The sequence below is a fragment of the Triticum aestivum genome, chromosome 5A (assembly GCF_018294505.1).
Source record: "Triticum aestivum cultivar Chinese Spring chromosome 5A, IWGSC CS RefSeq v2.1, whole genome shotgun sequence".
Taxonomy (NCBI): Eukaryota; Viridiplantae; Streptophyta; class Magnoliopsida; order Poales; family Poaceae; genus Triticum; species Triticum aestivum.
In genome coordinates, this window is record NC_057806.1 from 601357783 (window position 1) to 601384921 (window position 27139).

Here is a 27139-nt window from a genome sequence, read left to right on the forward strand (position 1 = left end):
AGGCCGAAGGGCGTGCACGTTGTGGGGAAAATTGGACGTAACGTCTTACGACCAAAACCGCTAGTAGTAACAAGTTACCGGGCGCTAATTAGCAGAGCCATCCCTCGTACACCAAACTTTCACTTCATCGTAATTGCCATCGTAACATCGTAAAATGCCTAGCCGAACTGTTAATTCCTACCATCAGTAACCAGGCATATATGATCTAGTAAAGATGTTGCTATCAGTATTATGGCAATAGTAACTGGCCTTGATGAAGTCGTAACGGATCATCACGATTACATTTTGTACCCACGTCCTGCATGATTGTAGTAATGCATTACTACATATATCAGCCTCGATCAAAGAATCTTTAACTTTTTTGTTCGTAATTTTTTTTTGCATTACCATCCACTCTTTTTTTTTGCATTACCGTCCAGGCATATGTGTGTGTGTGTGTGTGTGTGTGTGTGTGTGTGTGTGTGTGTGTGTGTGTGTGTGTGTGTGTGTGTGTAGTGTAATAAGTGTGTCCAACAGAGGCAACTATTAATTCTATCCCAACTAAAAAAGAGTAGTAGTTCTATAAATGCACCAGTTTTTTATTATTTGTGCACACATACTTATTAAATGTTTAACTGAAATTAAGACTGTCCGTATGATAAGAAAACGTCCCGAGTCGCAACCTGTAGCTAGCTAGCCAGACATCGAATGGAAACTTCAAACTCGTTTCTACAATACCATTTACACCTGACCCACCCGTGGTTATCATTTTCGAAGCCATGGTTACAAAAGCAACTAGGTGTACTCACTCACAGAAAGGCCCTCGCGCCGCAGCACATTTTCCGAGACCGCCACACCGCGCGCACATTGTCATCCATGCACCCAAGCGGAGTCGGACAATTCTCCTATGGACGACAACCTTTTTACGCATGATTCCGGACGGAATCATGAAATTTAGAACCCTAGCCACCCACTCCCATGTACGTGCATGGAATGCGGTCACCGCGTTAGCTAGGGTTTCGAGTCTTTATCAATAATAAAGATGTGTGACAATGGTTTGTATTTAACAATATTAAACTACCTGATGCATATAAAAGAATTCCCAACATGTTCTTCGATAATCAAATTGATCGAGTCAAAAATATCATTGCCAAAGGTTTAGAAGGAATGTCCATAATTATTGAAAACACGGTGATTACCTTTAGCACAAATAATGTTTAACATGGCAATCACTTCAAGCCCAACCCTTGGGACAATATCAAATACAAACAATTGTTTCTTTTATGCGCTATTTCAACCAATCACACAATTTAGAATAGAATATGAGCACAAGTCTAGGTTCCATGCCCTAATCATTGGCATGAGAACACAATGTTGGGGTTTCAAAAAGTCGAAAACAAAGAAAATATTGCATCAATGCAACTGATAATTAGGCCACGAAGAAGACTTTATAATTAATATTATTGCAAGGAGTTTGGATTGCCATGCAACTACAATCCACATGGAGCTATGTTTGAATGAAAGCTCTCCTCTGGGCTAGTGCAGGTGCATCCAACTTGCCTGCTAATGAAGACCTAAAGCTAATTTGAGGAGGCTCGTCATTGTACGAGACAAGTTCTATAATGTGAGGTCCCTATCAGTATATGAACCAATGAAAATCCCGAACGGTCGTGCCACGTGGCTCGACAGAAGGATTATTCGTCGAGTCCTTTTGTTTTACCGACGGCTCTCGGCGAACGGATGATTACACAGAGTACGCTCTATTGCGGAGTCATGTCCTTGGCACACAGTTGTTTTTCCGTGTGCCCGTGAGTGGGAGCTTGGCACTCGGCAAAGACGAATTTTCTAGTTTTGGTAGAGGGAAGGAGAAAGAGATTAGAAAGTCGGTAGCTCGTGGTTGGTTGACGCAGAGTGGATTGGCTAGCGAGCATGTAGTTGCGAGATAATGTGGTCCAAGAAACCGTCTCAGCCTGTAAAGACACACCCTCCTTCCTCCCCCACCACGGTTGGCAACACCGGCGAAGGAGAGAGGAAGGAAGATGCCACTACTCTAGACAGAGGAATGGGAAAGAGAGGGCGAGTCAGCGCTTCGTAGTTAGTTGATGCGGAGTGGGCTGGCTAGCCAGCCCAACTGCGAGATAGTTTGGTGCAAGAAGAAACCCCACAACATTTTTTTAGGACACAGTTCACATTACTATTCATCCAATAAAGGTGTATTGGAAGCATCTACCCCGATTAGAAGTAACTAAAAACACTTTCCAAGTAAGTTCTATTTGTGATGATGTTGCCATTCTGAAATCAATCTTGTGTGAGAGAAGTCTATTTATTAAGTGGATAGACGTGTACGTAGAAATTTCAGTCCATAACCAAAAGGCCGGGGAGAGACGCCACAATGGCTGGGTTCTACCAATGCATGGGAATTAATTGTTTTTACACACACTTGCTCTTTAATTAAATGCACAAAATAAAACCAAAGATCACCAAAGTGCATGTACCAAAAATCTATGTTTTTCACCCGTTGGCAGCTCAATCATTCTCCATCCATCGGAATCGCAGCAACAACCACAATTTGAATCCAAAAAAAACCCTATTAAACTTAAGTACGAAAACACCTTTTTAGCATTTTTGTTCTTAAAAGGCAATGATTGTTTAACCATATGTTGATGTATCATTATTTTAATGTCAAATTGGTAGATTATTATCGCGAATCACTTTTATCTTGAGTTCACATACACACATTACATCATTTGATCAAGATTATGCTAGTTAGCATTCAACCTAAAAAAATTATCTTTATTTCATCATCACCTACTCGAGGACGAGTAGGGATTAAGTTTGGGGATGCTAAAACGTCTCAAACGTGTCTATTTTTTTTATTGATTCATGCTACCATATTATTACTTTTGTATACTTTTTATGCCAATTTATATTATTTTTCAGGATTAACCCATTAATTCAATGTTCGGTGTTAGTGGTTGTTTTCTACAGAAAAACAATATCTATGGAGGTAAAAAAACTCATGAGAATTTAATACGGGTTTTTCAGGGCACGAAGGTTCTAGAAAAGCACCGGAGGGGCACGAGAGGAGCCATAGGGGCCCTCACGACCTGGTGGTGTGACCAGGGCCTTGGCCAAGGACTATTCGATCACCAAGGTGGCAACCAGAGGCGGGCACCCACCCTACAACTACGAGCAAATACACCTCCTTCCACCCCCACTTCGGCTGATAACATCGATGAAGGAGAGAGGAAAGGGGGGGGTTGAATTTAAAGGCCCTGGGCCGAACTTCGGTGGAGATAGGAAAGGGGGAAAAGAGAGAGCAAGTCGGTAGTTTGTAGTTTGTTGATGCAGAGTGGGTTGGCTATAGCTACCCAGTCCGGTTGTGAGATAGCTTGATCCAAGAAACCAGCATCTCAACATTTGTTGTATTCATAAGTCAGATATTACTGAACCGATAAAGGTTTATTGAAGAAATCTACCCAGATCAGATATTAGCTCTATTTGTGATGATGTTACCATTTTTAAATCAATCTCGCGCGGGAGAAGTCTATTTATCATGTAGACATATGTGTAGAAATCTCACTCGATAACGAAGAGACCGAGGAGAGACGCATACTTACTCCTTAATTGTGCTTACCAATGCATGAGAATTAGTTTAATTGTTTCTACACGCATATGTACTCTTTAATTAAATGTGCGAGATAAAACCAAAAATCAAGAAAGTGCATGTACGTACCAAAAATGAAAGATTCTTCACCCGTTGGCAGCTCAATCATTCTCCATCCATCGGAATCGCACCAGCAGCCACAATTTGAATTGAAATTCGAGAACAGTGGCGTTTGCAGCTGACCCAAACCCAAACCCAAACCCAACCGTGGTTACCATTCCACCTGACCAAAACCGCTGTACCATGGTTACTTTACCAAAGCAAACCAGGTGCGGACAGCCGCGCAGTTTGCAGAAAGGCCCCTCGCGCCGCGGCGCATTTCCGAGGCCGCACCAGGGCGCCTACCAGCACGGCGTCGTCGTCCGCAACCCCGCCCCGACACCCTACGCCACCGTCCGCGCGCCGTCCCCCACGCCGGCCACCATCCGCGCTCCTGCTCCGACGCCCTCGCCGGCCGCGGCCCCGTTCCAGCCGGCCCGCGTCTCCGCCCCCGCTCCCGCTCCGCCGACCACAGCGACCGTCGCCAAGGAGCTCGAGCAGAAGCTCTTCGTCACGGAGACCGCGCTGGCGCCGCCCGAGGAGGAGAAGGCCCCCGAGGTGGACCTCGCGCCGGTGTCGAAGAAGGGGCTCGCCCACCCCGCTCGGCCCGGCGCCGGCACCGTGGGCAAGAAGGTGATGATCCGCGCCAACCACTTCCTCGTCAACGTCGCCGACAACAACCTCTTCCACTACGATGTGAGCACGAACCCTACCCCCCTCCTTCTCTCTCTGTTTACGCTCTTCTATGCGCTTCGTTTTCTCCAGATCCGGCGTTCCCTGTGGGTTCATGTACGTTAATCCGCTGTCCGAGTTCACTGATAGATGGATCTACTAGTTTACGATTGTAGTCGTCGCGCTGTTTTTTCCCGCTCTGCTTCGTTTTCTCACGTCCGCGTTAGTTGTTCACTCGTAGATCTACTTCTTTTTTTTTTTGCGGGGACTCGTAGATCTACTTCGAAGCTGTATCGTACGTCGTTTTTCTCTTGTCCGCGCTATACTCATAGATCTCTTTTCTCCCGCTCTGCTTTCGTTTTTCTCCATGCGACGTGCGTCTCCGACCCCATCCATCCATCCATCCATGGATGCTTGGTCGAGCGCTGTCGCTACACGTAGTGACGCCTCGGTGCTTCTCTCTTTTGCCTTTATAAAATCTTGCCGTTTTCTCTGGGTACATGCATGGGTGGTTTCTCCTGTTCTCATGCATGAACAGTGAGTTCTTGCAATGCAAAAGCCATCCTGCAGACAGTAGCTAGCGCTTCTTGTTTCGTCTCTGTCGTTGTTATCTTGGAAACTAGCAGTAGTAGATGTAGAGTAGACATTATTTCGGCAACTTTGCGGTCAAGGCTGCAGATTCTTGGGATCCGTTTTGGCTATAGACGGCAGGGGGTCGCCGTGAGATCCCATCCCATCCTTGTGGAGTGCCGGTCGGAGCCTCCCCGTCCCATGCAAGGCCACCCACCTTTTTCTTTCTTTGATTGATCTCCTGTGTCTTTCCCCGGCGTTCTTCTTTTGCGAAAGTTTTTCTGTCGTTGTTGGATGGTCTTGGTCTTATGGTTTCCGTCTGGTCCTTGTCCTCGTTCGGGGACAGAAGGGCAAAGCGACGAACGTACCATCCGTCCGTTGGGACATGGCAGACGCATCCGTCCGTCCGTGTACGTGTCTTCCATACATTTTGGGCAAAGCAGGAGGCCTGTTGGTGTTGTTGCCCTTGCCACCTTTGTTGCTGCCTGGTGCACTTCTGTTTGTGATTCCTTTGGCTCTGCCCTGCCTGCATGCGGTCCCGCGGCAGCTTTTGGTTTTGTCTTTGCTCGGATGGATCTCCTGTAGCGCAAATCCGTGTGGCTCTCTGTGTTTGCATGCAGTCCGTCGTGGTCAACTTTCTTTTTTGGGGGAGATTCTTTTTCCCCTCTCGGTCCAGCCTTGGACGTTTCCTCTTTGTGTATGTATGTGGGTGGAACAACAGTGGTAGATCTGTTTTTTTTCGCTGAATGGTCGACACGCACGGGGATTTAAATATTAGTACTTTTTTGACGTGAGGTTTAATATTATTGTTTTTCAGCTTTTTACAGTTAGCTCTATTTTGCTTTAAAATCTCATTCTCTGCTCATACATGTATGCGTACCTCCTTTGTTGTCAAACTATTTTATATTCCAAATGCAAAAAAAACTACTTTATATTCGTCTAGTCCATTTATAAATGGTGATTTGGCGACGAATTATTTTGCTACTCCTCGTAACAAGTACTCCTATCTGGTATACAGTCCGTAGTTCCTTTTTTAAAGTACAAACAGCACGCAGGTCCTTTTTTTTACTAGACGCAGTACGCAGGTCCTTTTTTCTATACTATACACACGGTACACAGGTCCGCTTATTGTATTCTGTACCGCATGATTGCACCAAGATTCGTGCCCTCGCACCCACCCCCACCATGCCGTCGCAGCCTCCCACTCAACCCCTCCTCACCAGGACGGAGCGCCGCCGCCCCTTCTCCGCCTCCGGCCTGCTCGCCCGCGGCCCGTCAGGAACCCTAGCATGGCCGTGCCAGAAAATTACTCTACTGTGCTGTGCCCCCTTGAGTATTGGGAGTTCGATTTGGGATCCAGACTTCTTCCCCCACTTGATTGACTCTATACTACAGGGCTTCTTCCGTTTCAACTGGATTTTTTTCTGGTCTCTGTAAGTCGAAATGGAGGCCGGCACATGGTATGTCTTGCCGTTTGCCTGCTACATTTCCAGTCCTGCGATGCCACTAGCAGCTAATTTGTTTATTGCCTAATTTTGGTTTACTGGTTTCTTAAGATCCGCTAGTTTTTCTTTTCCCTCACAGATTGAATGAAGTATAGCATAAGTACTGAGAATTATAATATTTCATTTGATTTTTTTTTTAATTCATTGGACACTAATCAGAGGGCTAATCGTCTCTATTCTGTGTACTGAATGTAGAACAGAGTCTCTCTTGTTTGTGCATACATACTGATGTTGAAATGTGTTGCTGTAGGTCTCCATTAACCCGGAGTCAAAATCAAGGGCTGTGAACAGGGAGGTACTCAGTGAGCTAATCAAGTTGCACGGCAAGACATCCCTTGGGGGCAAATTGCCTGCCTACGATGGAAGAAAGAGTCTTTACACTGCAGGCTCACTCCCTTTTGAGTCTGAGGAGTTTTCTGTTACACTGGTTGCTCCGGAAAAGAAAGACAAAGAAAAGTAAGATTGGATTCTTTACCTTCAGTCTTGTCCAACTTGATTACCCATTGTATTTGTTTTTTAGCTACTAACTTGTTCCCTCCTCATTTGCAGGGCTGAAAGAGAGTACAAGATCACCATTCGGATTGCTGGGAGGACAGACCTGTACCACCTCCAACAGTTTCTCAAAGGAAGACAGAGGGATATGCCTCAAGAAACCATCCTGGAAGTATGACATCCACATTCCAGTTTCTTGCCATCAGTTTTTCTTCATCATACTAGCTAGTTCTCTAGAGCCCTAACACTATTGCACTTTTTCATTGCAGCTATGTCACAGTGTCCAGATCCTTATTCACCACCACCTTTGGTCACAGAGGAGACATTGGTGAAGGATTAGAGTGCTGGAGAGGTTACCACCAGAGCTTACGTCCAACCCAGATGGGGCTGTCACTCAATATAGGTACTCCTCTCCCCTCCCCTCCCCTGTCTGTTACCGTTACTGTTATCCGATTGCAGTGTGTCCTAGCCTTGTTTATCTGATGATCTGCACTTCCATTTTTCAGACATATCTGCAACATCCTTCTTCAAGTCTGTGACAGTGGTCCAGTTTGTGCTAGAGTTCCTCAACTTACGTGATGCCTCGCGGCCTCTGACAGACAGGGACCGTGTTAAGGTACTATTCATCTATGCTAACCTAGTTTCAGAATCCATGTTATGTACATTGCACCATTTTATTGGCTTGAAATAGTTGACTAATCTGTTCCTATGCACTATATGCAGATAAAGAAAGCACTCCGTGGGGTGCGTGTCGAAACAAACCACCAGGAAGACCAAATCAGAAGATACAAGATAACAGGGATTACTCCTGTTCCTATGAGCCAGCTCATGTAATTAACTAACCTCAAATGCTATAATGTTTTCCATTATGTATTTTCTCTCTATGTTCTGGTGCAACTAATTAGGGTTGCTGGAATATTAAAAAGATGTGTAGTTGTATAGATTTTTGGCTTATTGCATCTTCATTGATGTTGGTGTGCCAGGAACTGGTTAGGGGAATAATTTTGTTTACAACATTCTTCCTGTGGCATATGCATTTGATTTTGGCAGCATAGCAAAGATCTGTTTGTGCCAAGTTGTTGCCTGTTCACAATTTTCCTTATGAATGTTTATACCACGGTTTCCTTTTTAGCATCTATCCATGATTATTGTTCCCTTTCTAATAGCACTCCACTCGTGTTGTTTTGTTTGTTGTTAGATTTCCTGTTGATGAGAGAGGAACAAGAATGTCAGTTGTTCAGTACTTCATGCAAAGATACAACTACAATCTGCAGTATACTTCTTGGCTCTGCTTGCAGTCTGGAAGTGATGCGTGGCCTGTGTATCTGCCTATGGAGGTATTGTGTTCATGCCTGCTTCATCATATTTGAATTATGCATTGTTTGCTCATGCTTCTCTACAATTTGATTGTAGGCGTGCAAGATTGTTGAAGGGCAAAGGTACTCTAAGAAACTGAATGACAAGCAGGTCACCAACATACTTAGAACTACCTGTCAACGTCCCCAGCAGAGGGAGCAAAGCATTCGTGAGGTATGTACCTGTTGTCAACTGCATTCTGTAAATACCTGCCCATATCTTCTCACATGTGGTAGTTCATTCCAATCTGTTCGAACTCATGTAGTTAGGAATGTCCTTTTCAAGGCATATTTGTCATGTTTGCCTGTAATGTGCAGTCTTTCTCATAACACTCTTTTTCACACTGTAGATGGTTCTGCACAACAAGTATGCTGAGGACAAGTTTGCTCAAGAGTTTGAAATCAATGTCTGCAGTGACCTGGTCTCTGTTCCAGCCCGTGTGCTGCCTCCCCCCATGGTAAGAATGCTGTATTTTTCCCCCTTTCTCTGAGCTGCTTAACTGGAAGGATTTGTGGTAATCACATCCTTCGTATGTGTTTCAGTTGAGATATCATGATTCTGGAAAGGAGAAAACTTGTGCGCCAAGTGTTGGACAGTGGAACATGATTAACAAGGTATTTCCCTGTTCATTGTCTTCACTCCCAATTTTACTATGCATTACTTTTTCTTGGAACTAAATACATGGAGAACTTGTTGAGTTTCTTCTTTGTTTGTTCTTAATGTATTGGACAGGTCATTATTTTGTATGTAGCAACTCAAATTATTTTGCTTGATCGCATTTTATTGATCATGTAGTTTTCACACTGGTTACTTAAATTGAGAAACAGTTGAGCTTGTCTGTGACTTGGCTCATCATTTTGTATGTAGTATATCGATTATGGTACAAATGATAGGTCTCATTTGAGTTTTTTTACTGCAGAAAATGATCAATGGAGGAATCATAGACAACTGGGCCTGTGTGAGTTTTTCACGCATACCTCCTGAGGAGGTACACAGGTTCTGTTGTGATCTGATTCAGATGTGCAATATGACTGGAATGGTAAAAGGCTTGCATTGCTTTCCTGTTTCTCAGGCATTTATGATTTATGTGTGTATGTTATAGCTGACTGACTTGTGTTTTCCAACCCTGTAGTCTGTCAATCCAAGGCCACTTGTAGACAACCGATCAGCTAGCCCCAACCACATCGAGAATGCCTTGAGGGATGTATACAGGAGGACTACCGAAATGCTTGGAAAACAGGGAAACGAAAAACAGCTACAACTGTTAATCGTAATCCTACCTGAAGTCAGTGGTTCTTATGGTATGCATATGGCTCCTCTGGTTAATCCCCTTCCACCTTCTCTTGGATTTCTGTAGATTCATGTGTGTGCCACGTTTAATTTTGCAGGGAAAATCAAGAAGGTTTGTGAGACTGACCTTGGGATCGTGTCTCAGTGCTGCCTGCCAAGGCATGCTGCCAGACCAAACAAGCAATATTTGGAGAATGTTGCACTCAAAATCAATGTGAAGGTAACATAACCACCTGGTCTATGTTTTACATTCAGTTTCCATGGAATGTTGATTCGTTGTCTACTTCGGTTTCTGTTGAATGTGATAATTCTGTGTCTTGACTAGGTCGGAGGACGCAACACAGTTCTGGAGAGAGCTTTTGTGCGAAATGGCATACCGTTTGTGTCCGAAGTCCCAACAATCATCTTTGGTGCTGATGTTACACACCCCCCACCTGGAGAGGACTCTGCATCATCAATTGCTGCGGTTAGTTCTTCCCCGTAGCTAACAGTTTGTCAATTCATTATTTGTTTCTATCTGAATTTATCTTTCAAATGGAATTATAATCTTGATGCACATACCTGTTGAGTACAAATAGACTTATCCATTTCTTTTATTGGATTGATGTAGGTGGTGGCATCAATGGACTGGCCAGAGATCACCAAGTACAGCGGTCTTGTCTCTGCTCAACCACACAGGCAGGAGATAATTGAAGACCTCTTCAGTGTCACCAAAGACGATTGCTAGCAATTGCCCTGTGGATCAACTACTAACCTGACATAATTTTCTCTACAGGGAGTTACTGATTGCCTCCCGCTGGAACACAGGCCGGAGGCCTGAGAGGATACTCTTCTACAGGTATGTGCACAATTTCATGACGCTCTTTTCATCCTGTCCATTCAACGGGACTGCCTGACTGATCATTCTCATGTATAGGGATGGCGTAAGTGAAGGCCAATTCAGCCATGTTCTGCTTCATGAAATGGACGCAATCAGGAAGGTAAGTTGCATCAAATTTCTGCTTTGGTCTACCTCTTCTGATGTTATATCCCTGGCTTTTGTCATTCTGATGGTTTTTTACTTTGTTGTTACAAGGCCTGTGCCTCTTTGGAGGAGGGGTATATGCCCCCAGTCACCTTTGTGATTGTCAGGCATCACGCCAGGCTGGATATCCCTGAGGTTCCTGGGAGGTGTGATATGACTGACAAGAGTGGGGACATACTTCTTGGTTAGTAGTAACAGTCGTCGTATTTTGTCACTGATAACAACTGTCTCCGCTACTTGTTGAAGCATTGCTGATTATGATTGGGTGCATTTCTATTTCTGTTGTCCTGCAGGAACGTTGGCTGATAAATCAGAATTTGATTTCTACTTGTGCAACAATGCTGGCACTCAGGTACCCATTTCGCACACATGTTTTTTTTTCTATTCTTTTTATCTCCAATGCTTGCATACTGAGTGCTGCTTGTAAATCCTTCTCAGGGAACCAGCAGTTCAACACATTACCATGTTCTTTATGATGAGAATCACTTCACAGCCGATGCGCTTAAGTCGCTGACCAACGATCTCTGCTACACGTAATCCTCTCTTTCTTCCTCTCTCTCTCTCTCTCTCTCTCTCTCTCTCTGTTGTGTTATGACTCTGATGATGGTTTAATTCTGATCCATATGCAGCTCTACCTGCCGCACTCGCGCAGTCTCTGTTGGTGAGTTTTCCATGCTCCGTTTTCTGCTTCAATTTGCTTGAAGTTTGATCTGTTCTGATCTATAGTAAAGTTTCCTTGATCTCTACTAGAGGTTGATCATATGACATGCCATTTCTTCTGTGGGTTGATGAATGTGTATTGAGGGCCTTTGGTCTGAAACTCAAAATTAGCATGAACTGCTTGACAAATAGGCTTAGTTTATTGATGAATAATGCATTGAGTAGTTTCCATTCCTCTGTAAGTTTATTAATGAACACACTGAGTAGTTTCCATTCCTTTGTTCTATGTCTTGTATGTTTACGTTGCGTTGAAGCATCTTTCCCTTAGGAGCATATGCCGTTTTAAGACTTATTACTTGGTTAACATAGCCGTTGTTCTATTTCTACACCCTGTGACATTTACCTCCAGAAGAAGCTAACTTGGCTGAACTTGTAATGCAGTCACACCGGCGTACTATGCCCACCTGAAGGGTATAATTCGTGCGCGCTACTACGTGGAAGGGGACAGCTTAAATGCTGGATTGAACCCCAGGATTAGCGGTCAGTCGCTTCCAAAGATTTTACTGTTGGGAGGATGCAGAAGGTAAATCTTACACTCAGTAGTTTTCGCCCATCTGTTCTATGTCCATCCATGTTACATTGAATTTAACAAGACAGCATCTTTCCCCATTGGTATTTTAAGAATTAGTATATACTTAACAATATAGATGTTGTTCTATTTTACACCCTCTGCTAGTTTATTGATGAACACATAGAGTAGTTTACATTTCACTTGACACTTTCCATTAGGATTTTATCACTTCACTTGACCAATTTTTTCGGTTGCATGTCAAATAGGAGGCAGGTACGCAGAGAGCCATCTCCCATACCCCCTGAGCTAAGGGTCCCATTGACGACTCAGGCGAATCTTTGGGGCCATGTTCAGAAACATTACACTTTTCCTGATGTGTGGGTATTTAATCATCATGAGATTGAGGGCCAAGAAGAAGACGTTAACTTAATAGATGATGCTGGATGTATAATGGCGCTTGCGTTGACTCGCACTTTCGTCGACGCTCAGGATACACAACAATCTTGGAATGGCAAGATCTCAATGACAGATTTTATGATCATCAATGGGATTCCTGTCCTCCGGACGCCGCCACCATTTAAGGGTAATGATGAGATGTACATAAAGGACAAATGTGCACTAAAAAGAATCCTGAGGCTGATCTTCCTCCGGTACGGAGGAGAGTTCCAATACATGGAACGGTTCCTTAATTTGTTAAATGACCCTGTTCGTGTACTCCAGCGTTGGGCAAGAGAATATATAAAGAACCCCATGGTTTTTAAGACCACCGATCAAAAAGGTATATTAATCCTTTTCTCTTTCAAACTGCTCTTAAATGTTTCTTTAGAAATTTACAAGCTCATTTTCCTGACTTATTTTCTATGTGTTTCTTTTTGATGAATGCAGGGAAAACTGTCATAGGCATTTTTAAAATGTATAATGGATTGTCAGATGACAGGAAGGCTAGATTCCGTACTCTTGTTCACCAGGTTCGTTGCCCTTTTTGGCCAGCTGCAAAGAATAATTATCATCTTTTACCTATCGTGCTGTTCCGTTGGAATGTTTTTGGGAAAGAATACACGGACAATTCTTGGGGGTGCTTCCAGTGCCTTACAAATTACGAGGTCCATGGAAAAACTGTAAGTTCCCTTAACAAATCATTCTTCTTTAACAAAACGAATGTCTTAGAAATTGGTTCTTTGTTTCTTGCTTGAGAGAGTGTTTATTTTGGTATTTTGTTTTTTTCTTCAACAAGTCATTCTAAGATAAACTGTTTTGTTGTCTTAAACAACTTCCTCATAATTACTCTCACATACATATTGGAAAGATTCTTGGAGATTTCGTTCCAGATGTTATAGAGAGAGTCCTAAGATCTGGGGAGTTCCCTGAGATGATTGACGCTATTCAGCAGTAAGGTGATGATGATTTTTTCCCATTAAGCTTGCACACGAGCCTTCATCTGCATACCTTATCCATTTCGTTTCTCACATGTGCATGCAAACAGCCATTGCGTGAGAGGGCCATGTGGAGGTGCGCCAGCTCCCAAAGATCAAGGACAACGTCAAGGACGTCATGTTCTACTGCTGTGTGCCCTGCCCTACCCTACCCTGAGTTGTGTGTGAGAGAAGCCTAAGATGGCGATGACTCTGTTTTGCCGTGGAGCTTGTTGCTCGTAGTTATGTGGTTCAATTCGTGGTAGCCAGGATATCTATGACCCTGTCTTTGTTACCTTCAACTCTACTTCGGACCTATCCTATGCTATGCAAGTGGTTCAAGTTACCAAGTGGTTTTGCTACTTGCCATATTGTTCTGTGCTATTCTGATCTTTGGCTTCTTTAAGTTTGATTCTTTTTTGGCTTTGTGGCTGGGATCTGGTGTACTATTTTGGTTCTGGATTCAAGTCAGAGGAGCAACTTGTTTGAGCTTCTCTTGGCTTGCACTCGGGCTTGTCCAGAATCCAAAACCAAATTGGTTGGCAAGTTTTAGATTCCACAGCCGAATTTGCCTTTGAACAACTTGTCTTTTTATTTTAATCCTGGTTCTTTGCAGAAGAGTTCTCCATTGTCTTGTAGATAGAGATCCATGTGGAGTTTTTTTAGCACTAAGTTCTCAAAGAGAGGTTGCTTCCAAGGACAAGTTTTCACAAGGGGCAGGATTTTTAGTTTCTAGTACCATGAATTTCATGGAGTTTGTGGCATGCATGTTTGTACCCATAATGTGGTCACTACACTTTCACTGTGTGTCCTTGTAAACTTGTTCCTTTTGGTAAGCTTTAGGCTATTTTAGTTGCTTGGCTTGGACTTAAGCACGACTCATCTTCATCTTCCGCTGCCGCCGTCCTAATCTATTTGCCTTTCCCGGATTCAAACACACCAGTTGCTTCACCTCATGGCTGCTTGCATCTCCTTCATCCGCTGGCACCAATGCCCTCCCTCTGATCCCCTGCCCTGCTTGTGGCGGGCGGCAGGGTTGTCAACTGGATCTTTTTTGACGGATCTAGCCCCGGCTCCAGGTTATACAACTGTATTGAAAGTTGTAAGATTCCAACACTCGGTAATTTGTTTCCCTTCAATCTTATTTCAAAATCTCACCTCGCACCAGACTAAGCACCACCCCTTTGCCTGTTTTTTTTGATCGAAAGGGGTTCCCCCCGCTCCATTTTATTATAAACGGAGCAAAGCGCGAGTCAACATGGAATGTTACAAGCATTCGGGCCTACCCGAAGGAATGGAGGACCGCACCCCTTTGCCTATGCATAGGCAGCATCTTGCTCAATGTATTTGTACGGCCAGTGGATCGTGTTGCTCCTTGCGGGCACCAATCTTCTGCTTGGCCTAGTTGTTTTTTTAGAAAAGGAGGATGACCCCCGGCCTCTGCATCTGGGAGATGCATATGGCCACTTTATTAATTATTCTCGAGGACCTTACAAAGTATTACAAATAATATACCCGAATCCACCATCTTGGCAACATATGCCGCTACTCCTATCCATATGATGAAGGGATGCTAGCTGGGCCACTATCCAAACCACTCACTTAAACCTAACATCAAAAGCCGGAAGCCCCAGCCGAGCCACATACCGGGTCTGGGGCACAATCCGGTCAAACGCATTCATGTGTCGTCGCAACCATCTTCCACAAGTCCATCTTCAGATTATATTGAGGCTTCTACCTTGTCTGGCCACTCTGCCATCGACGTCACCATGACGCCAGACAGCTACCTCCTCCCGCGCGAGTCCATCTCCGCATATCGGACGCCGAGCCTCCACAGCGCCATGCCGCCGATCTCCACCGCCATCAATGTGTGAGATGAAGTACCGCTCCACCACGGCAGGTACAAGGTAAGGAAGGGCAAGGTCCCCATCGGAGACACGACCGGAAGAGGAGCACAACACCACGAGACAAATCAGATCTGCCCGGAGATGCGGCGCGGTAGATCAGACGGGCCGCCACCAGGAACCAGACAAGCTCGCCATGCACGCCCAGCATCCCCATGCCCAAGTCGGCGCCTTCAAGAAGGTGACGACGCTGTGGCGCCGCCGCCGCTTAGCCACCGGGGCTAGGGTTTTCACCCGGGCGCAGGGGAAGGGGGGAGGCAGGGGAAGTTGAGCCTCAGCACCGCCATCAAGGAGAGAATGGCGTCCGGGACGCCATCGACGCCGTGACCGCCACCGGCGGCCAAGGGTTTCCCCCGGCCAAGCATCCTGCCGCCACCTCCGAACCAGCCACAGCATCAGCAGGCGCGTGCACGCCGGAGATCCAGGCCGGCCGAAGGTCATGCGTCACGAGCAGACCAGATCGCCTCAGATCTGACGAGGGGAGTCCGGACCCTCCCCGCGCCACGACCATCGCCCACCGGGACCTCGCTACCCGCGCAGCCGAGGGGATCCGGCCAACCTCACCGACGAGCACTCCCCGCCGCCGCCGGAGGAGCGCTGTCCGCACCAGTGAGGCCGCCGCCTCAGATCCGAGCCCTCACCACCGAAAGGGAGCGGCCAGAGGCCTCGCCGCCTAGTTGTGCGGATGTTATTGTTCAGGCGGCAGGACAATTAGAATTAGGTATCAAACTCTCCTCTTAGGACCGCAGTTCAGCACAAGTACTCAGGTGGAGGTATACCTACGTGATCGACTACGTCCATTGCTGCCGTCGAAATCCCACCGCTCCAAATTGTTCTTTTTATGTGTTTTTCTGATGAGATGATACAGGAGCATGCGTTGTGCACATCGCACATAACTTGGATGGAGAAAAGCTCAAGCTCCCCTTGACTAAGGTATGTATATCCAACTCAAATAATGTTATATGCAAAGACAAGGTGTAATCTTAGTGGTCACCCACCGATAAATCGTTGAATCGGATAATATTTTGAACATTGTGTTATTTATTGGAGCACTAGTTCATATGGGTATGTTCAATGCAGATTGACAAGCTCATCATGGGAGGGGGCAACGAGGCTGCCAAGGAGGTCACCTCTGACAGGAAGGACAAGGAGGTCGCCTCTGACGAGAAGGGCAAAGGGATCACCTCGGGAAAGAAGGACAAGATCAGCAGCCCTCCGAAAAGGGTTAAGAGATAAACCATTATGAGGAGAATACCAGCTCAACGCACTTCCAGAAACCGTCTTTGGACCTAAATTGGAGTTCTACAGATGCCCTTGGCTTCAGCAAGCACCTCGTCCCCGTCCCATATTTGCGGACAACAAACAATGACAACATCTGGAAGGTCACCGCCCGAATGATCGGCGGCAGGCTCACCCTTGATAAGAGTTGGGTCGATTTCTATGAAGTTCACGAGGTCACGATCGGGTGCCCTATCACCTTAAAGTTGTTGAGTTCTGCGGACTTGAAGGTCTCAAGGACGAGGTCATTAAGGCGGTGGCAAAGTGTGGGCCACAGCACAAAGCATTTGACATGGATGTCGAGGGTGCTGGTGGTGCTGAGGGTGCTTAGAGTGTTATCTCTGCTATCTCCGCTATCCACTTTAAAGACTATATGTGTTATGACTGTTATAATTATGGTTTATCATATGGTTATGGTTGAGGTGAGTACTAAGGCGCCAATCGACCGGCCCAAATTTGGGCTGTCCACACGTAGCCACCCAATTTTAACGATTACACCCGTCCGATTTGGCGTCCTACTTCGTCCACCTCGTCTCGTACGGGGTTGACTCTATCTTGGTTCTGCCTCCTCCTCCCCGCGAGCCCTCCCGCTTCTACCTTCGCCTCTGCCTCCGTCCACCTCACCCCCGCCTGCTTGCAGCTCCGGTGGGTACCCTCGCCGTCGACGGCATTGTGCCCGGGCGCAGGCCTGCCGTAACCGTTCAAGCTCTGCTTCGCCTGGTTGTAGCAAAAACGATTGCTAGTTCCAGCACAAATATGGTTCTAGCAAAAAAATAATTGTAGCAAAAATCATGTTGGCGACGGCAACATCTTCTCGATTTGTAGCAAAATAGAAAATTGGTTCAAGCAAAAATCTTAAGTGGTTCCAGGAAAAAATAAAACATGGCGACTCGCATGTCGCAGCAAAATCAAATGCTGGTTCCAGCAAAAATCAAATATGGTGTCGCTGGCCCTGTCCGATCCCTTAGCACCGCACCTCGTCGGTGTCGCCGGCCATGTCCTCTCCTCTCGCCGCGCGGGGTGGTGGTGTCTCCCAAAGTAGCGCCCATTTGCGAGGGAGGACTCGCGGATGGAGGCCGTCATGTTGGGGCATGGGATCGGCAGCGCTAATCGCCGGCGAGATTTATCTGAGAGCCCGAGGAAAGAAAGACAAGCGAGGGGATAAGAGGAGACTCAGCGGTGGAAAAATGAATGGCTAGGAAGCGTATGAGTGATAGGATAAGGAAAGCTGAAGTGGTGTGTGCATGGGACTGTTGCCAGCTTGGGGTTTCGTCCGGTCATTCGGCCCGCAACGTTTCCTTATGTATGTTGTTGTGTGTGTATTATGTTAACACTCCTAGTAAAAGCAGGAGTACTTGTGTTATATGTAACCAAACAGTTTTTTGCGTCTCGATCGGTGCTTATGTTGCATTGTTGCTGCTCAACGAGGCTAGAGGGGAAGGGGATGCAGGCAAACAAAGTATGTGCCAAACATGGTTTTTGACCTTTATTCACCCAGCCAGGCACATGTCAGCCATCCCAACAATAGTTGAAATTGTTGCTCCTCTTGGATTTGAAATGCGAAATACATGGACATCGATAAACTAAAATTTGCATTGAATCTCAATATAATGACATCTAGTAAGATACTTGGAATTTGTATTGGTGGGAGTAACTTAGGTAGTAACATAGCGCACTTCGAGAAATTTTTGCTTATGTGGCATGTTGTTAATGAGAAGTAGTAACATAGCGCTTGCCAAGACAAAATGAGTCTACAAACTATTAAATAAAGCCACATATGACACTACTAAGGCTGGTTATAGTGGGGAGTAACTTATACTAGTGTCATGCATATGACACTAGTCTAAGTTACTACCTTCATAGTGCAAAGTACTCCCTCCGTTTTTATTTACTCTGCATATTAGAGTTGACTGAAGTCAAACTTTGTAAACTTTGACCAAGTTTATAGAAAAGAATATAAATATTTACGATAACAAATCTATATGATGCGAAAGTACATTCAATAATGAATCTAATGATACTGTTTTGTTATTGTACATGTTAATATTTTTTTCTATAAATTCCGTCAAAGTTTACAAAGCTTGACTTTGATCAAAGTTAATATGTGGAGTAAACAAAAACGGAGGGAGTAACATACTAGTAGTGTCATATGTAGATTCATTTAATGGCTTGTAGACTCATTTTGTGTTGGGAAACGCTATGTTACAGTAACATATTATGTTACCACTTCTCATTAACTACATGCCACATAAGCAAAAATTTCTCGAAGTGCGCTATGTTATTACTTAATTTACTCCCATTATGACTAGCCTAATATGTTACTTTGCACTATGAAGATAGTAACTTAGAGGATGCTTGATACATTTTAATCTCATGACTAAAAGTAATGGGAGTAAAATTTGTTTAAGATGATAAGATATATGTGAAGGCGTCCAAATACTAAAGAGATTAAAATCAAGTTAATGAGCATTTATTATCTTCCAAACCCTCCAATCCAGAACTCGCATGTGTTAAAGCAGAGGAGTTAAATGGGAAGAGAGAGGACTAATCCACATTTTAGTAGGGATATCCCTGACTTAAAAATTTTAGTCTCAAGACTAGTTTTAGCCTCTCTTTAGTCAGGGGTGCTTGGAACTTTAGCCTCAAAGAGACTATTTTTAGTCAGACTAAAATAAGTCCCTTAAATCCACCCTCCTAGACTAATGTCATATGCATACACTAGTATAAGTTACTCCCCACTATGACCAGTCTAAGATACTTGGCACATAGTACATGTACCAAGCGCACTTCACATATCTGTCGGATGCGGTAGTAAAGAGGGATAGGCTGTGACAGCAGACATAACTAATGCCTGGCACATTTCTTTTATCTGTGTAAACTGAAAGAAGAGAGGCTCAATCTCAAACTTAAATAAAGACAGATTCTTAATTAAACATAGGAATATAGGATCTTAAAACATACTGGCTCTTAATTAAACATACGATTACAGGAACATGCATCGTTCACTCAAATAGATAACATCAGTGCATCATCTTCATCACATCAATGCCATATTTTGCCTGACTTGGTTCTAACTGTACCAGACCACTGACAAACATCATTTTCAATATGAGCATACCCGAAATGTTCAACACCAGTCACCAGACTCCAGGTCTTCACACGTTGCAGACCTTAATTTCTTTGAAGGACGAGTTGCAAACTTGTCATTGTCCCATGGCATCCCTTCAAAGCAAAAATTAACTTAGATATATACACTATCTAAGCATCTGACTGTTGTTTGCAATTAGTATTGACAGATAAGAAAATTGTTAAACAAGTGAAATGTGTTTGTTGGTTAAAAATCCACTTTCAAAAACGGCGTGCACAATAATAGTTCAACAAAAAAAGAAACAGGCAAACAAGAAACGTAAATGGCATTGGAGCAGGGGTACATTGTTAAACAAAACAAGTTTCACCCTAGATACTGATGTAAGCGTAATGACAGCATGCTCTTCGCCGTTAGCTCTCAAGTAACTTGTCACCACCAAATCTTTGTCCTTTTCTTTTTGCGACAACCAAACCGTTGTCTAAGAACACCACATATAGCCTTTGTGGCCTCAATGAGCTGATATGGCCTTGTTAAACTAGCTGGAAGGGCTACAGCTGGCGCACAGGGGACTGGTGGTGACCAGCCACAGACTGGTCGGCATTGTTGTGTGTGTGTTCAGGTGGCACAAGAAGGCTTAAATCAGCCAAAGAGCGGTGGACTCAAGAAACATGACAGCAGTCCAGGTGTAAGGATGCCCGATGAGGCATGAGAGGACGACCAAAACAGTTGGACGGCTTGATGGCAGAAGGACCACTGGTATACAGTGTAGTGCACCTACACAACTGAGAGCTGCTAAACCCCAAACACTTGAACAGATAAAGAGAAGATTCATGGTAACAATATATTAAATGCTTCAGTTGATTAATAAATTACAATAAAAAAGCACCACCAGAGGTCCGGGACGCAAGCTCAGAAGGGAGCAAATTAAAAAAATTGAGACAGGGGTAGAATAATAGAGAATAACATGGGGCAAACAACGCTGATCAGTAGAGCACTACAGGCAGAGTGTTGACAGTGTACGCTAGCTAGCTACTAGGCATGCACCAAAGTCACGGTTCAATTACCTTTCAAAATCAATACAACCAACCAGGCACAGGCAGCATATGTGTTGCTATCATAGGTACGATAAATAACCCTACCCAACAGAGAGCTAAGCAAAGGCAATCATGCATGTCACGTAATGTATAAGAACGTACAATGGACATCATTTGAATATTAAGAGAGCTTACCTGTTGAACTTTCAAGGTATTTGAAGAAGACAGTTGGAAGGAGGGGCATATTAGGAAACTCGCTTTTGTGATCTTTCACATGCACAGACCGCCGATTGATATATGGAGTACACAACCACGGAGATGCAGGGTTCATGTCAACCATGATCATGGAGGCCTCACCATGAAATTCCTGCTTCCTTAACAGGCAGTACAGAACATCCGGGTTATTGGGGGCGATGATTGGATACTCAGGAAGACGCCGAGGTACACTAGGTGTCAGCCAAAGACGATCCAGGTCGATCACATGATGTGGCTCCCACTTGAACCTGGAGTTAGCATCCATCATGTTCAAAGTCCAAATGGTGATTTTTTGGCTAGGCCGCTGCCCTTGGCAGCCAGTGTGTAACTCGGTGTGCAAGTCATTGTCAATGTGGACGAAGCGCATCTTGCCTTGGCTGATGGACACACTACGGAATCTCTGCGCGAAGCACCTTTCCTCACGTACCTCTGCAGTGTACTCTTCTTCTCCAGGGAAAGGCACGAAGTGGAGCACCCGAGATAAGCGCATATTACAGAAGTCAGATAGCAGGACGCCGCTGAAGTAGTCAACCCAGCACATGAAACGGCCATCAAGAGCGAGCACATGATCGGTTGACCAGAGGGTGGGGAACTGGCCATTGCTCTGGTCCTGCGGCTTTGGGGCATCCTGGATAGAGAGCCTCCACATCCGTGACCTGGAGTTGGAGTTGAAGATGCAGAGTTCGGCACACATGTAATAATTGCCTGTGGCATTTTCTTTCCCGTAGAGGTTGAGGTCGGCAACGATGTAGCGGCCTTCTTGGCGCCGCAGGATGCCTGTGGTGGACTTATCCCCCAGGAACGGCATTATCCTCCTGTCATCATGGTACAGAGGGAGCTGCTGCACCGAGGGGGAATGACCGGCGGCGGTGTAGACGAACAGATGTGTCGTGAAGGCGCAGTGGCGAGTCTGGCTCGGGATGGAGACGTGGAAGAGGACGAGGTCCTTGTCGATTGCCCTGACGTAGGGATAGGCGGGCTGCGCGAAGGGGGGCACGGATTTGGCTGAGCTTTCCGGCCAGTGGAGATCGAGGTAGGAGGCCCCCCCTTGTGGAGGAGCCGCGAGGGTGAAGGAGACGTAGAAGGAGCGGCCGCTGTCCATGTCGACTTGAACGGCGGTCTTGTTCCCCTTGACAGCCTTGCGAGCAGCGCCTAGGCCGTTGTGGCAGTGGGTGCGGCCGATGCGATCCAGCATCACCGAATCGAGGATGACGACGGTCCCCTCCTCCGGATCTGGTACGGCTCCGGTGTCCATGGCGGTCTCCTCCTCCGGCTCTTGCGCGACTTCGGTGTCCATGGCGGTCTCCTCCTCCTCCGGCTCTTGCGCGACTCCGGTGGCCATGGCGATCGGGCGGGATGGGGATGGGGATCGGGAATAGGGGAAAAGCAGCCGCCGCCTCCCTAACCCTAACCCTAGGTTTTTGGTGGGGAACTGATGGACGGGGAAGGAAGGGTATTATACTCCCTCTGTTCCAAATTAGTCGTCGCAGTAACGAATGTATCTAAAAATAAGATACATCTAGATACATCTATACTTATGACAAGTAATTCGGAACGGAAGTATATACTAATAGCACTAGCAGCGCCGGCGACACGAAAGAAGAGCCCACAAACTTCGAGCGAGCGTCGCCTACCTACTGGGCCGGCCCTGGAACAAACTACTCCGGGACGAGTTGGTCCGTCACATCAAAGTTAAGGAGCGCTCGGTTCCGGAGGGCATTCCCTAAACGGCGCCCGTTGCGCCCGCTACAGGCAACCGCGCAAACGGGCGCACACCTCTCCCTCCTTCACGTGTCTTCTTGGGCCAGCCCATCGTTCCTTTTTTTCTGTTAAAAAGCACAAAAATGCTAACCACCGCACCATTCTTACCTCATGTGTTCAAAAATATCTTCTTCACTGTTTTCTTCTCATGTCTTTTTTTTCGTTTTTCTTGTTTATTCAAAAGGGTTTTGTTCGGTGTGTTTTTTTCTTTTGTTCATTTCAATAAAGTATTTTTCAAATTAATGAACTTTTCCAAAATCGATGAACGTTTTTCAAAATCGAAGAACTTTGTTCCAAATTCAATGAACATTTTTTGAATTGGATGAACTTTTTTTTCCAAACTCGATGAACTTTTTTCAGATTCGATGAACTTTTTTTAAAATTCGATGAACTTTTTTTGAATTCGATGAACTTTTTTTCAAAATCAATGAACTTTTTTCAAATTCGATGAAGTTTTTTTGAATTCGATGAACTTTTTTCCAAAATCGATGAACTTTTTTCAAATTCAAAGAAGTTTTTTTACAAATTCGACGAACTCTTTTCCAAAATTGATGAGTGTTTTTCAAATTTGCGAACTAATTTTCAAAATTGATTTTTGTGAACTTTTTTACAATTGATGAACTTTTCTGAAATTGATAAACTCTTTTTGAGAATTGATGAACTTTTTTGAAAATTGATAAGCTCTTTTTGAGAATAGATGAATTTTTTGTTCAAAATTAATGAACTTTTTTCAGATTTTCTGGAAGTTTTTAAAAATCGATGAACCTTTTCAGATTTTTGTGAACTTTTTGGAAAAATGATGATTTTTTTTCTAATTCGTGTTTTTTTCTAAAATCTGTGGACTTCCGAGAAAAAAACACAATTTTGTCAAAAGAAATCACGCTGTTCTAAAATGTTTTCATATAATTTAAATACCTACGCAGCTACTGTTCTTATGTATCGTCGCGCTGCAATGTTTCATATATTCGTAGTAGCTCGAGTGGTCAGCCAACCACTTGCTGGAGGTATTGATCGCGAGTTCGATTCCATGTGCAGCGCCATGTATGTCCGAGTTTTCTTTTTTCGCGCTACTACCTGTGTGTTCGTGGGCCTGGCCCATACCAGCAGGCGCGTGGGCGCCAGAAACTCCAACCAACGCTGAAGGCGCCGGTTAGGAGCTCTCGTTTTGGAGCACTCCGCGCGTGACAAGTGTCGCGCGCGGAGCGCTTCCGCGAGGGAAAACCAGTTGGCGCGGTTGGTTCCCGATTTTCCCTTTTTGGTTTGTGGTTTCCTGTATTTTGCAGTTTTACCCTCGAACTACCAGAATTTTTCGTTTTCCCTTTCCGCGCGAAAACACAAAGAAAATATCAGTTCGCGCGGTCGGTTCCCTGTTCTTTCTGTCCTTCTTTGCTGAATAGGTATTTTGTAGTACTTACTCTCCGCATTCTTTCTGTCCTTCTTTGCTGAATAGGTATTCATGAAGTGCTCTGGCTTTGTTCATAAATTTGAATCTCATGGGACAAAAGTAGGGATCATGATTTTTCCATGGAGCCTGCTTGAAGGCTTTACCGGCCTCTTCTTGACCGAGATTTTCTTGTCTGAGCTGTTCTTAGATGATTGACCGATTGAATGTTCTCCTGATTCTTCCTGCAAACTTCTCAGATACGACATGGCATTTTTATTGAACTCAAAGTCTTCCTGGTAAATCATTGCTGTTTTGATTTCATCTAATGTCTGCCCCATCTGTTTAAGCATATCGTATTGCTTTAGTTGGTCCGGGTCAAGGCTTAAAATAAATTCATCAACTTCTTCATGCTTTTTCGTTGTTTTGTGTTTTAGGAAGTCTAAAGAGATGGTGCTGGAGGTGCCTTGCTAATTGCTTGTCGAGTCTGTTTCTTCTTGAAGAAGAACATGTTGTTTTTTCTGCTCGGAAATCTGTTCTTGTGTATTTGGTACGTCGTTGCTTCTGTCATCCTCTTTTAAATCAGTTCCTATTTGTTCAAGTTGTTCTGTGCTCGGGATTTTGCTGTTAATATTTTGCTCGTCCGTTTCCTCTTCAGCATGCTGTGGTATCTTGTCGTCTGGTGGTGGTTGATCTGGTTCTATTGGTGGATCCTTTTCTTCATGGTCTGTGCAAGATTTTTGGGCGACGGCGTGGCTGCTGACATCCATAACCTCTTTGTGTTTACTGGATATATCAATAACTTCATGCTCTTTTGTGGTTGTCGCACGCATAATATGTTCTTTTGGCTCAGGATTTGGCAGAAACTCTTCTAGAATGCAACATTCTATCTGTTGCATTTCTTTGTCTCCCATATTGACTTCATACTTTAGCATATCTGTTAGAATCAAATAATAATAATAATAAAAGAATATTACTTCTTCTAGTGTGACAAAATTGTAAGATTTAGTTTTTGAAAAGACTAACCTGTTGTACACTTGATTAATGACAGTTTGGTATTCCCTCTGTGTTGACTGATTAGTTGATATAGAATTTTTTTCCTCAACTCTGGTACTTGTTCTGGCTCTAAGGTTGCTGCTGTTCCATCATTGGAGTAGTGCTTCAGGTTCATGTACATATAGAATGCGCAGTCCGTTCTGCATGTAGAGGATTGTTGTATTGAAGAAACGGAAAGAAGAGAAATGTTGGAGCAATGGTAGTGGTAATTGTTCCATTGAAAAGACGAAAAAACAGAATTATTTCAGTAATTGTAGTAGTAAATCTTGCATTGAAAACAAAGAAAGAAGTGAAATCTTGGAAGTGCTTACGTGTCTTCTCCTTGAAGTGGCACCTGCAGTTTGACCCTTTTGAAATGGTCGATGCTTTTTTGTGAAAGCTGTAGCTCTATGCTTACGTGCTTCCATATTTTCATTAATTTGTTGGTTACATTGTTGAAGAATTCTATTGTGCCTGGATATGCAGTTGAAGAGTCAAGGAGTTCAAAGCGCTGTTTTTGCATGTTAACTGTAATGGTGAAGTAATGACTTATAGTTTCATCTTGCTCAAACCCGTGCAACGAACATGGTAGAAGAAACTGCAAAACAAAAATAAAAAGAAAACATTTGGAAATCTTCTTATATTTAGAAACATAAAATAAAAAAGAGAACTTTGCATAACATATACGCAAGCTGATCTGCTTACCATGTTATAATCTTGCAGTTTTTCTTCTTCTTGCATGTTGAAAAATGATGTAAGCTTGACAGGTAGTAATTTTTTTCTAATGTGTTCTTGATCATTATTTCTGTAGCACATTGGATCTTCGTCGTCAGCTTCCTTTATCGAGTGCTGCTTGTTTTGTCACAGATACACAAAGGGAATTTGTCAGTTTAGTTATAGGGGAAGTTTATCTATATATAAATTCATATATATTGTTTTAATCGTGATTCTTTTGCCGTGATCTTTACTTACAGTGTTGCTTAACGACATAATCTTTCTCCCTGTGCCATTTAGTTGTTTTCTCAAGATTGTTAGCATGGGCTCGATTGCTTCGGTGCGTATTGATTTACCGACCTTGAAGCTTTCGGCAACATGGCCTAGATTGACATCAAACTTGTTCGTTGTAATGAAAAGCTTATCCCTGCAAAGTATATTTAGAAAATTGTATTAGTTTACACATGATACAGTCAAATTGATCGTGTGTAATAATGTGTTTTGTGTTAGTTGCATGAACTTACATTTCTTTCCGTGTCCATGGCTTGCATACACCGTTGTACAGGTCTTCGATGACTTTGTTGACGGAATCACTATCTTTGCCCCCTTTCTCCATTGTGCCTGCGATGATTTTGAATTTAATGTAGATAATTCCAAGTCACAAGATCACAGGATAGCAATTAAGTTTCTATTGTCTTGCCTGCTTCGATGCTAGAAGATATGTCCTGTCCAGTGTTGTTCCTTTCTTGTTCTTCTTTTGCTTCTTGCGGCATGTTATGTTCTTCTTTTTGCGTTGTACCATTTTGTTCAGTTTCTGCTCCATCCTCATTTGAGTCGTCTGTGCCTTTCTTAGCATCATGTTTTTCCTTGTCAACTGCCATGTCTTGTTGGTGGTCTTTTCTGTCTTGTTTTTCAGTCTCGACCTGGTTGGTACTGACCTCTCTGCCAGGGGAATTGGCATCGTATGATGGTGTAGGGTTTTCTTCGATGGTTTATGCTTCTTTCTCTGGAACAATGTGTGTGTCTTCTTGACTGGTTGTATCTCTGCGGCCGCCTTCTTCGTGTTTCTGCATTATCATTGAAATAATTTAACTTGCTACTTTATTTTAATTATAGCAGTTGTTATGGGAAAATAGCGAAGCGTTCTGTGCATGGTTTGAGCTATTTTGATTGTGATTAAGTCGTAATTTTGTGGAAACATTTTGTGCAACTTCACCTGTTGAGCTGTCGTTGGTGATGCTGGCTGTTCCACCCATTCTTCGTTGAGTGTAGTTTCTTGGGGATCCTCCTGTTCTTTGTTTTGGTGTTCATCATCACCGTCATGGTTTTTGTCTTGCAGCTGTTCAATCATAAAGGTGGCTAAGTTTGAGTGCATTTGAGTTCTCATGGGACTACTATATGTAACTTTACCTCCTCAATCGTTGCTGCTTCTGTTGTCTCTGCTACTGTTCT

The 27139-nt window shown here is 44.2% G+C and overlaps 1 protein-coding gene and 1 pseudogene across 1 annotated transcript; one reads left to right on the forward strand and one right to left on the reverse strand.

The window, feature by feature from the left end:
- The first annotated feature begins 4165 nt into the window (after positions 1–4165).
- LOC123105207 (protein argonaute MEL1-like) lies at positions 4166–16750 on the forward strand (annotated as a pseudogene).
- A 2575-nt stretch (positions 16751–19325) lies between these two features.
- On the reverse strand, positions 19326–22276 carry LOC123105208 (uncharacterized). The gene is made up of 2 exons (XM_044527228.1): positions 20737–22276; positions 19326–19641 (listed from the first exon to the last, which is right to left on the reverse strand). Exons 1-2 carry the CDS (start codon positions 22136–22138, stop codon positions 19547–19549), a joined length of 1497 nt encoding a protein of 498 aa, XP_044383163.1. The 5' UTR covers positions 22139–22276; the 3' UTR covers positions 19326–19546.
- Positions 22277–27139: the final 4863 nt, after the last annotated feature.

Bases quoted from the DNA above. Each gene is read 5' to 3' on its own strand.
- LOC123105208 (XM_044527228.1), bottom strand. From the start codon at position 22,138: ATGGCCACCGGAGTCGCGCAAGAGCCGGAGGAGGAGGAGACCGCCATG. The intron at 19,642-20,736 runs GTAAGCTCTCTT...TTTGCTTTGAAG, and splicing joins ATACCTTGAAAGTTCAACAG to GGATGCCATGGGACAATGAC.